The 11,777-nt window shown below is 44.9% G+C and overlaps 1 protein-coding gene across 1 annotated transcript in view; it reads left to right on the top strand.

The window, feature by feature from the left end:
• Positions 1 to 11,314, top strand: part of MBOAT1 (membrane bound O-acyltransferase domain containing 1) — a 109,351-nt gene extending 98,037 nt beyond the window's left edge. Inside the window, exons 11-13 of the mRNA XM_004693311.2 lie at positions 2,518 to 2,650; positions 6,862 to 7,013; positions 10,220 to 11,314. Of these exons, the coding sequence (XP_004693368.1) occupies positions 2,518 to 2,650; positions 6,862 to 7,013; positions 10,220 to 10,340 (406 nt within the window). The 3' untranslated portion in view covers positions 10,341 to 11,314. The remainder of the gene's footprint in view (positions 1 to 2,517; positions 2,651 to 6,861; positions 7,014 to 10,219) is intronic.
• The last annotated feature ends 463 nt before the right edge of the window (positions 11,315 to 11,777 follow it).

The raw sequence follows: 11,777 nt of genomic DNA, 5'->3' as shown, positions 1-11,777 counted from the left end.
GCATACAAGAGCTGAGGTGCAGGCCAGAGGTGAAGCGGGGAGGAGGGAAATGAGAGGATTCAGCAGAGACAGAGTGGGGACCAGAACAGGCACCAAAACAGGCAGATGGACTGAAATATACTGCTGAGGGGGGCAGCGGACGAGACAAGAGAGGTCTGCTGAGCCATGTAGGTCACCACCCTGGCCGAGGATCAAAATCGTGTTGCAGTGGCCACTGATAAATCCATAGTGCTGAGACTTGGCCCCTTGCACCACCAGGGAGGCCTAACTTTGCATTTTTGATGCTATTGCTCTGACCTTTTGTTACCCTACACATTCTAAAATTAGAAACATTACCTATCAAGGAACTAATCATATATTCTCCTTGAAGCAGCAACCACCAGTTAGTGCACTTTCCTATCACAAAGAAAAGAGAAAAGGAGAGGCTAAAAATAATAACTGTCACTGCTACTGGTTTTGATGGGTGGGTACAATTGTTTTCATGAGTCAGAACATTTGGGGTCCAAGAAGAGATGATACACAGAAATTCCTCCAAAGTAAGCTCATACAGTGTTACCTGAAACTTGATCTAAATGTTTAGTTTTTTAAAATTTGCACTTATTAACTTATTAACTTTGCAAATGATATTAACCCTGTTACTGTATATTGAGAACTCCCAATGTATCAAGTCCTATAGTCTCTGGAGGGAGTTTATATTCTAATATATTGTAGCAGGCCTGTGTGCATAAAAAATGAAAAAAAATACAAAATCATTTTAGGTGATGAAATATTGTGTTTGTGCAGAAAAGATACAGAGAAGAATAAAAGTGAATGAGTTAACAAAGCCAAAACTTCCAGATACAGAAAACTGAGTGGTGTTACTGGAAGGGGGTTGGGTGTATGTTGATGGAAGGAAACACGTTTGCTGGTGGTTGTGTAGTGTACACATCTGTATACATCTGTTAAAGTACATTCTGATACCCTGAAACTTATCATATAAATCAATGTTACCTCATTAAAAATTAAAAATAGGGGCCCTCCCTGGTGGCACAACAGGTTAAAGCGCAGCACTGAGAACTAGCTGCAGCCACTTTAGCATGAGTTCGGTCCCTGGCCAAGTAGCTCACCCACATGGCGCGGCAGACCTCTCCTGACCCACCCGCTGCTCCTCTCAGCAGTGTACCCTGTCCATCTGCCTGTTCTGCTCCCCACTCTGTCTCTGGTGACTCTTTTCACCTCCCCACACCTCTGGCCTGTACTACTGTTCTGTATGCATAAAGAAACCTTTTTTAAAAAAATTCAAAAGATGCAGAGTAAGGACATTACCAATCCAAACTACTCATTTCAAAGAGCAACAATAACTTGAGTTTCCACTCCTGAGTTGTTCTCCCTAGAATTCATTTTCTTTCTTCTTTTGAAGAGGGAGTGATGGGGATTTGTAGACTGGACTTGGGGGCAGCTACCCTATCACTTTATTTTAATAATAACATTAAAATAGTATTTCATATGTAATGTATATTGCATATATATATATTATATATTTATATAGTAGGTTATATGTTAAATATATTGGTTATATTAAATATATATTATATGTAATATTAAATAATTCAATATAAATTCAATATAATATATAATATTAAATAATTTTTCAACTAAGAAGTCCAAGATCTTTAGGATCATTGCTGCACGTCTAGATCTTCATAATATTATGCTTTGAGGCAAATTCATGGGTGCAATCCTGTAAGACTGCAAGCAGCCAGGGACACGGCACTTACCACGCCAGAGTGTGCAGGGGCAGGAAGATTCTTAGTGTTGACAGTCTGATGGCACCTCTGTCCTGTTCCAAAGACCTGAGACCAGAATTGCTGGGGCTAACAACAGCATTCCCCTCACCCATAAGGATTCTTTTTTTTTTTTTTTTAAAGAGATTTACTTATTTATGTATACAGAACTGGGGTGCAGGCCAGAGTTGCAAAGGCAGTGAGAGGATTCACCAGACACAGAGTGGGGAGCAGAACAGACCGACTGATGAAGTACACTGCTGAGGGGAGCAGCGGGCGGGTTCGGAGAGGTCTGCTGTGCTGTGTGGGTCAGCTCCCTAGCCAGGAATCGAACTCATGCTTAAGTGGCTTTAGCTTCGTAGTCTGTGCTTTAACCTGCTCACTATCAGGGAGGGTCCCATAAGGAATCTTAGTAGATCAGGCCATTGGTAGAACAAGCATCTGTGAGGCAGAAAGTTTTGCTGTGAGGAGCACAGAAAGCATCTGTGAGGAGAAAGTGACCGCTTGCTTTTTTATTGGACTTAGGCTTTGGGGATTCAGTTCTCTTCATTGTATCTCCCCAAAAGATAGCCATGCAAATTGCCTGACTGGTGATGATGTGCAGATAAGCCAGGATGCTTGGGTTGCATTTGGGGGTCCCTGGAGAGAGGTGCCTGGAGAGGCTCAGACTGGCGTGCTTTCAGTGGGGAGGCTGATGTCTGCACGGTCTTATCCATAAAGAGGCCTGTGACTTACTGAACGTCCCTCTTCCCAGAGTGTGCTACGAGCGGGTTCCCTGGTACCCCACGGTGCTGACCTTCATCCTGTCTGCCTTGTGGCATGGTGTCTACCCTGGATACTACTTTACCTTCTTAACTGGAATCCTCGTCACACTAGCGGCCAGAACGGTGAGCTGCCTTGGACTGTAGGTCTCCTCTGCGATCTGTAAGCTTATGTTTTAGGTCCCAGTGGGGATGGGAGTAGGGGAGGTGGCCTGATGCTTCAAAAACACCAAACAAAAGTTTTCCCATTAAACACTTTACTGTATAGGAACTTGTGGTTGCAAAATGGTTTACCTTTTCTTTTTCTTGAAATAGAGAATTTTATTTAGGAACTGTTCAGAAACAGAAAGAACTCTGTCATGGAAGACCAGGTGGAAAATGGGTTCCCAATTAAATGGAATTTTCGGGTAACATAAGTCTAAATTGGTTAGGTTCACCATTTTATTTATATACTAGAGGGTGTTTGCAAAACGAAAGGGATTTTAGCAGCAATTTTTAGTACCTTTAGAAATGGAGCACTGTTAGTCACTAAAGACTGTAAGCATACACAGACTACCGATTACAGATGATGACTGTTAATTAATAGGGGCGCTGTAGGCCTTCATTTTGCTATTACTCTGTTCCTCATTTCATTTTCCTAAGCCTCAAAATAATTCACTGAGCACCTAGTAAAATCGAAACCTCAGGAGCTATGTTCTGTTGGAAATTGTACCAACCTCTCATGTCTGATCCAATTAAATTAGTTCATGTAAAATTCCGTGAATGTTATAAAATCAGTTCTCTAGATTTTGGGGGGAACCTTCAAGTTTTCCTAGCCCATTCCCTGTATTTGCTTGTTGTAGAGCAGGATAATAAAGGAATGGACATTTTACCTGTCTCAGAGACCGAGAGGAACGTGTACCTAGGGTATTAGAATTCAAAGCGTCTGACTGTGAAATAGTTTTGTAGTTGATTAAGCACAAGAACTACTTCTAATGTTGAAAAAAATTAATGGCCTAAAAAATTAGGAAGCGGTCTTGTCTGCTTACTGGAGTCACTTACTAAGCACAGAGCTGAACCAGGTAGAAATCACCAAGTACATTAAACTTGTCTTCCCCTAATTATTTAACCTTGAAGTGCTCCAACACAATCAGGTGTGATTATTTCCCATAAAATAAGTTGTTTTAGGGAAGTATCTACAATTGTATTTGATTTCATTTCAACCTTTGATAAGGATAGCGACCTGCCTTACTCAAGTGCAAGAATGTCTAATGACATTTGAAATGTACTACGGATGTCCATTTGGGGATTCCAGTCAGTATCCTTGTACAATCTTTAGTTTGCCTAAATACTCCAGGACCCCTACTACGAGCTCTGTAGTCAGTTACATTAGTCCCAGACTAGGGTCCCTTAAATAAAATAGAATTTCTATTTAAGTGAAGGTTTGCTGAATGTTCGGTATGAGCAAGGTGGCTTACCCATGACGATCTGTGCTGATCAGAATCCTTTTTTTTTTTTTTAAAGATTTATTTATTTGTACATACAGAACTGGGGTACAGGCCAGAGGCTCAGGGGCGGTGAGAGGCTTCACGAGAGACAGAGTGGGGTAGCAGAACAGACAGATCGACGAAGTACACTGCTGAGGGGATCAGTGTGTGGGTCAGGAGAGGTCTGCTGCGCCATGTGGTCACCTCCGGGGCAGGTGGGAATCGAACTCATGTGGAGGTGGCTTTAGCTTCTCAGGGCAGTGCTTTAACCCGCTGCGCCACCAGGGAGGGCCCAGAATACTTTAAAATACAGTTGACCCTTGAATACCACCAGAAGGAGCTCTGACCCATGTGCAGTGGGAAATCGACATATAACTGCACTCCCCAAAAACTGAACCACTGATTGCTTGCTAATTGCAGCAGTTTTCCGAGAACAGAGTTGGTTAGCATATGCTTTATGTGTTTGATATCTTATATATTGTATCCTTACAATAAAGGTAGAGAAAAGGGAGTGTTAAAATCCCAAGAGGAAATTCATTGACAGGAACATGCCCGCATGTGGACCTGCGTGATCCAAATCTCTGTTGTTCAAAAGTCAGCTGTCAAGTTTATGGTACAGATTTTGTGGACAGAACCAGGGGAGATATCCTCTCTCCTCCCGGTCATGTCCCTACTTGGATTATTAAAGAAAATGAACAGTTAGCCAGAACCAACTAAGGCAAAGGCTAGAATTTTGATCATCTATTCAGAATATGACTCCTCAAAACGTCTTGTATCTGTGATCTCATGTGGCTTAAAAGCACTGGCTTACAGAAAGCTTGTCTTTCAACTGGTGCTTAGAAAAAAGCATCTCTGACCTCGGGTATGGGGAGATTTTCTCCAAGGCCAGTGGGTCCTGATGCTGGCTACCTGGAGCTACATCCCAGCAGGGATGAGGGCTCCATCCCCGCAGACTGCAGCCGCAGTCATCACTTTTGTTTTTGACCAGTTGGTGGTTTCCACAACCCCTTCCTCAGTTTTGATTAATTTGCAAGAGCCAGTTTTTTCTTTTTCTTTTTTTTTTCTTAAAGATTTATTTATTTATGCATACAGAACTGGGGTACAGGCTAGTGGCTCAGGGGGGGTGAGAGGCTTCACCAGAGACAGAGTGGGGAGCAGAACAGGCAGATCGACGAAGTACACTGCTGAGGGGAGCAGCGGGCGGGTCAGGAGAGGTCTGCCGCGCCATGTGGTCACCTCCGGGGCAGGCGGGAATCGAACTCATGCGAAGTGGCTTTAGCTTCTCAGGGCAGTGCTTTAACCCGCTACACCACCAGGGAGGGCTGAGCCAGTTTAATTAATTCATAAAACAATTTGATCATGGTGGCATTGGAAAGTCCTGGTGGAGGGAGGTGCCCCGAGGGCAAGGTAGTGGGTGGACTGGGACTTGAATGCCCTCTCCTGTCTCGGCCTAACCTGGAAACTCCCTGAGTCCTGTGCTTTGGGGATTCTGTGGAGACTTAATGGAGTACAGGTGATGGATCAGTCACTCATTTTCCAGCCCCTCTCCCCTTTCTGTAGAATAGAGGATGGGTTGAACAGTCCAAGCTTGTAATCAGGGCATGGTCTTTCTGGTGACCAGCCCCAGTCTAGCACCACCTGGAGTTACATCAGAACAGAAGACACTACCACCTAGGAAGTTCCAAGGGACTTAAGAGCTGTGTGTCATGAGCCAGGCCAAAGATCTGGCATTAGAACAAAAGATGCTCTTTGTGCTTATTTATTGCTTAGGAAACTATAAGTGTTTTAGGAGCTCTGAGCCAGGAGCTGGGGGCAGAGATCAATCTATGTTTATTTTCCTTTATGTGACAGGTGGCCTGGAAACATCTTTCATAAATAAAGTTGGGGTGAAAGGAAGGGTGGATACAACAGTATTCCCATTTTTTTTCTGAATAATGAATGAAATCAAGTAGTCAGCAGGAGTCTTGGGCCTGGGAAATTACCCAATAAGAGTGCTTGTGTGCTTCCTCTTTGGATCAAGCTCCCCAAAATACATGGAAGGGACCCCAATACCTCTAGCTTTTCACCAGCTGGAAACTCCCCCAAAACCCTGAGGCAAGGTGTCTTTAGCTTGCCTTTCAGTGACTGTTTGAGCTCTGCCTTGGGCTCTTGAAGCTGGACATTTGGTGTCTTTTTGGAGGTAAATATAGTCCCGTGTGTCTAATGTCCTACAAATGACAGTGTCCAATAATCCAGCACCTTCCAGTTCTAAGAATTGCCTCAGTTTGCTCTTCTATAAAATGGGTATAGTGATACTTAAACGATACTTAAACGTATACAACATTAATACAGTCTTGGCCCATAGAAATCAGCCAATCAACGGGAGCTACTTTAATTCTCACTGCTTGTAACACCGTGTTGCTGTTATTCAAAGGAAATAGGAGACATGTACAGAGATTTCTCTACCAGGGTAGACATCCCAAAATTGTTGGTGATAGCAGAGGGCAGAAGACAAGCTAACTTTTATTAACTTAAACTTTAAATGGAGAGTAATATTAACAGATGTGGAAAAAAATCCATGCAATGTTACTGACAAAACAATAGATTAACATCCAGTGTGTGTATACATGTTTATCTATAGATAGAAAAGACTTAGAAAAAATATATGCTACACTTGAAAGAGTGCCTTTCTCTGGGAGATGTTTAGTACTTTCTACAGTGAGCATGTATTTTTTATAATAAACCAGAATGATAGTTTTTATTGAAAATAGAACCCATGTGGTTGAAAATAGAACCCATGTGGTTGGTATTTTATGGAGAGATAGGCTATCTCCAGGCCCCAAATAAAGGTGGTTTTTGATTCCTCTGTCCTTTGCCTCCCTTGGCCTGCAGGTGAGGAACAACTACAGACATTACTTCCTGTCTTCCAAAGCCCTCAAGGTGTTGTATGACGTGACTACCTGGGCCACCACGCAGCTGGCTGTCTCTTACACAGTCGCGCCCTTTGTCATGTTGGCTGTTGAACCAACCATCAGTCTATACAAGTAAGTTTCCATTGTTCTCAGTTGCTTTTAGTCAGTGGTTCATCCATAGAATGTTCGAGTCAGGAGTTTGTAAACAGTTTTTCAACCTGGGCTGAGCTTTTCATTCATCTGCTTCATTCAATCCTTTGAATGTGCAGTTGACCACAGGAAACTTTCAAGAGGAACTGGCCGTCCTGGGAATCAGCAGAGTTGATGTCAACCTCACCCACCATCTGTGACAGGGCTGCCATGGTGGCCGATTTTGAAGGATTTGTTTGGATGAGAGTCAGAGGTTCATTTACTGCTCTGGACTCTTTCTTTGGAGCCTGGGTTGGGCTGGAAACTCCTGGAAGGCAGGGAGCTGGGGCATTGCCCACAAGTGAGGTTGGCTGACTTAGGAACTCTGGGCCCCCAGGAGACGACAGCGCCTCTGGGTGGAAGTGGGAGATTTATGTTGTGAGTTGCACACAGAGGGAACAAGTTTGGTGAATTTAGGTTAGAGAATGAGGATGAGAGGTCTCTTGGGACCAGGGTTCAGGGCCTTATGTTCAAACACCAGTGCTCCCGACCAGCTGCACCCCTGTTTTGTGCTTTTTTTTAAATGCTTTGGCTCTAGACCTGTTTTCCACTCCTGTGAACTGGTTGTGTGACCTCTGCAAATTATTAACCTCCCTTACCAGTGTTTCCTCAACTGTAAAACAAGGCTAAGAGTGGAATCCACTGGAAAGCACCTTTGTTGTTAGGATTGAATGAAGCAGATGAATGAAAAGCTCAGCCCAGGGGCTGGCTGGTGGTCCCTAAATGCTAACTTGCAGGATTTAATGGTTTGCACAGGCTTTTGTAGGTTAACTTTGGACATAGCTATCGTCAGACAAGTGACTTAGAAATAAGCAATGCAGAAAGCCTGATTTGTTATTTGGGGATACCCTGAGTTGAGGCACCAGCCAGGAATGATTACAGAAATTTTTACTGTTCAATGCAGGGATGTGCTAGGTATACTCTAAGTCAGGTTCTTCTTAAGCTCTAGGAAAAGAGTGTTGAGGGAACTCCACTATACTAACCCTTAGCATCTTTCTATAGTAACAGCTCATAGGAGTTTATGACTGTAGGATGTACAGGTTGGGCTGCGGTTGCCACAGATTTTTCTAGATCAGGGATGTCAAAATAGTGGCAAAAGAATGATAATCTTCAGCTAAAAAGTCCCCAGCCCAGCAGCCACAGAGGTGCTCAGACTCTCGCTTGGCTGCCTGCTTGTGTGTGTCACACCCCAAACCCCTCTTCCCCCAACCCTCACACAAGCCATGCTAATGGCTTTTCTTAGCTCTCCATTCCCAAGCTCTCACGGGTTTCGAGTTGTCTGCTTCTCACCTGAAGGGGTGAGTCCAAGCCCCAGCGTTTTGGTGAATGTGTGAATTTTCAGGAATATATGTATCGCACTATAGCAGAAATGACTATGTGTAGCCCGGTATGGTTTGATCCCTGCTGCATGTTGGGCACTGAGCTGAAAGCTGTGCGCAGCACGGTGAGCAGAATTTGGAAATCACTTCTGCTCCTGCGGAGGTGAGCATGATAGAGGGACAGGTAACAATGGATTGTGCTCTGAGTCATTGGTGCAGCGGGTTGTGAGAGCAGGGAGCAGGGCTATGTGTCAGGATGGGCACTGAGGTGGCTTTGGGGAGGAAGTGGCTGCTGAGCTAAGTCCTGTGAGGGGGGGGGGGGGGGTGTGGGGGGGGCGACATGCTGGGCAATCCATACACCAGATGTAGGCGGAACAAGGAAGGCCTCTGGTGAGAGACGGGAGGTGGCTGTGTGCTGGGAACCTGAGGAATATGAGGTGGGCAGAACGCGAAATTCAAATGGAGGAGCAGTGAGCTGAGCAGAGAGCGCGGTAGATGTCAGTCTCTCTGTTAATCATAGGAGGAAATGAAAATGCAGAGAGGCTGAGTCATTTAAGAAAACCCACGCAGCCCGTTAATCTTAGACTGGACCTTTAGACTCAGACTTCCTAGCACAGCGTGTTTGGTAATGGGTTTAGTAAAAACTTCCTTAGGGAGAAGCTTTCTTTGGAAGAAATGACTGTAGGGATCCATTGGGTGGTGCTTGCCATAACATGCATTTCACCAACTGAAGTGTGTTTGTTCCTAGAACCTAGAGGAAGAACCAAATGGCATTCAATCCAGATCACTTAGGTGGTTCCATTTGCTTTCAACAATGTAGGATATTTAGAAACAAAGCATCTTTGTTTAGGATAAAATTGGCATGTTTGTCAATTTTTTAAAAAAGATTTATTTATGCACACAGAACTGGGGTATAGGCCAGAGGTGCAGGAGCGGTGAGAGGCTTCATCTGAGACAGAGTGGGGAGGAGAAAAGGCTGATCGACAAAGTACACTGCTGAGGGGAGCAGTGGGCAGGTCAGGAGAGGTCTGCTGTGTCATGTGGGCCACCTCCCTGGCCGGGGATCAAACTTGTGCTGCAGTAGCTTCGGAGAGCTTAATAATGCGGTTCTTTAACCCATTGCGCCATCAGGGAGGGCCCATGTCTGTCAATTTTATTAATTTTAAATAATTCAGTCTAATGTGGGACCATGTTTCTTAGAGAGCAATTGTGGATTCCCTCCCCCATCTTCTAACATTGTCCTGTGAGTTCCAAAAAGCAGTGGGCAAAGGCCAACCTCAGCATATAGGACAGTTTGGAGGCTGGTTGGTTATTATTTGCACCTATGAGTATGTCTGAGGTGTTGCATGCCACGCTTGGTAGTTCAAGCCTCAAAAGCAAAACTTGCTTCTTAATTAGTCTGGATGAAAGTGCTTTTCAGAGCTGGTAGGTTTTCACAATCTGGATTTTTCTGGCTCCTGTGTTGTCCCACAGTCTCGCCGCCTCAATTTGGAGCGCAGCTCACTGGCCAGCCTGCAGTGGCTGCATGTTTGACATTGGCGTGTAAGGCCTTGAATTTGGTCCTCAGACTTTAAATAGAATTTCAGTCTGACATGGGGGTTGATTCTCTCGGCCTTTTTTTTTTTTTTTTGTCAGGGGACAATGCCAGGTGGCTGTCTGCATTTGGCTGATCAGTTTGCGCTGCTTAGTCTGTGGTTTCGCGTCAGCACTGGTCCAATCGCAGGAGTCTCCTGTGACTTGGATCCAGACTGGCCCAAGGACACACACTTTACTCGCCCACCATAATGACTTTCCTCAGTATACAGTAATTTTTCGTGTTTTTATTCCTAGGTCCATGTACTTTTATTTACACATCCTAAGTCTCCTGATAATAATATTTCTGCCAATCAAGCCGCAAGCTCAAGCTGAAACTCAAAGGCCTCTGAACTCTGTTAAGAAAAAAGCAGATTGATTGACGCCTCCTGGAGAGGCTGAGTGCATAAAACTGCAAGACAGTGAAGACATGAAAGGCTCGACGGTCTCTAGTGATTTAGAGGCAATGTTTACATGCAATCTTTTCTTCTACTTCAAGTCAGGGAGAATTTTTATAAAGCCTTTCTGTCCTATAATGGCCACGTCCAGTTGCTTGAATATTTTCTAGGACACTGAGTACAGAGGAGTCTGGAAAACCTCTGGAGCAGGGGGACGGTCCACGCTGGGATGCTTATGCTTCCGCTTCACATGTGATTTCCAGCAGCTAGAAGGTGAAGCCAACACAGCCTGTCTTCTAGAACATTCCCCACTCTGGCTCTCCCTTAGGCAGCCAGAGACCCTGGATCTGTCACACGAGTTTCTTCAACAGAATAACTGGACTCAGAAGAGTGGATCCTCGAGGAGGACTGTCGGGGTGTTGCCAGTAGCATCAGGCCTGAGCGCCTGAATTTACTGAAAGTCAGGCTTGCCCTCAACAAGGCTACAGCCCCCACTTGCGGCCCGTTTTCCCAGTGAACTGAGCCAGATCGGAGATCAGAGATCAGAAAGCCTCCTCTACAGGGGGACAGGCGTCTGGGGGAGGGGGCACTGGTCCTCCAAATCCCCTGTCCACATGCCACCAAAGGTGATGACTGTCTCTCCAAGAAATGCTTTCTTTAAAAAGGAAGATAAATCTGTCCTGAATTGTGTGGTAAGTGGGAGCAAGTATTTGCTTCTCTTCTCCCCTTACTTCCTGGTGGTGAAGGTCACAGCCATGACGCATGATACGGTGTTCATAGCTGATTCACTCCAACTTCTAGTGACCTTATAGGAAGGCACTGTTCTTTGTTACGGATGGGATGTGGCCCCTCTGGGGACTTCTGCTGGCATCTGTGAGGAAGGAAATGCATTATTGTATGTCCTAGGAAGTAATCACAGTGACAATAAAATGCACGTCGTGACGGTGTGCTCTCGATCACATGCCTTGGGGAGAGCGGATTTGTTGAAATCACATGGTAAAAATAAGCTTCTCACTGAATGAGCGCTGTTTCCACGTAAGATGTTTCTGCACCCAAATGCTTTAGCTATGGCTGCGGACATGTAACATCCTGATGCGTGTGTGTGTGGGAGAGTTTTAACAGATGTGCAGTTAGTTTTATTGTTGACAATTTGGTGTATATTATAGGTTGCTGTAGGCCTGGTTTGGGTTTTTAGTTTAATTTTGGTCTTTATCCCAATGATGCAGGTTGCAGATGAGGACATCCAGAAGCCTGGAGACATTGATAAGTGGCCCTCTTTTACCCCCACACCTTCCTGCCACCCACCTACCCCCTTCCTCCACCTTTCTGCTCTGTCCGACCCCCACTTCGGCTGGCCCTCACTCCTCCCTAAAATATCATTCCCTGCTCCCACTGCCCTCTCTTTTCCCATCCCTCCC

The sequence above is a fragment of the Condylura cristata genome, unplaced genomic scaffold (genome assembly GCF_000260355.1).
Source record: "Condylura cristata isolate star-nosed mole 26May11 unplaced genomic scaffold, ConCri1.0 scaffold00037, whole genome shotgun sequence".
In the NCBI taxonomy this organism is placed as follows: domain Eukaryota; kingdom Metazoa; phylum Chordata; class Mammalia; order Eulipotyphla; family Talpidae; genus Condylura; species Condylura cristata.
The sequence above is the reverse complement of the archived record's forward strand: the minus strand, read 5'-3'. Positions and strand labels throughout refer to the sequence as shown.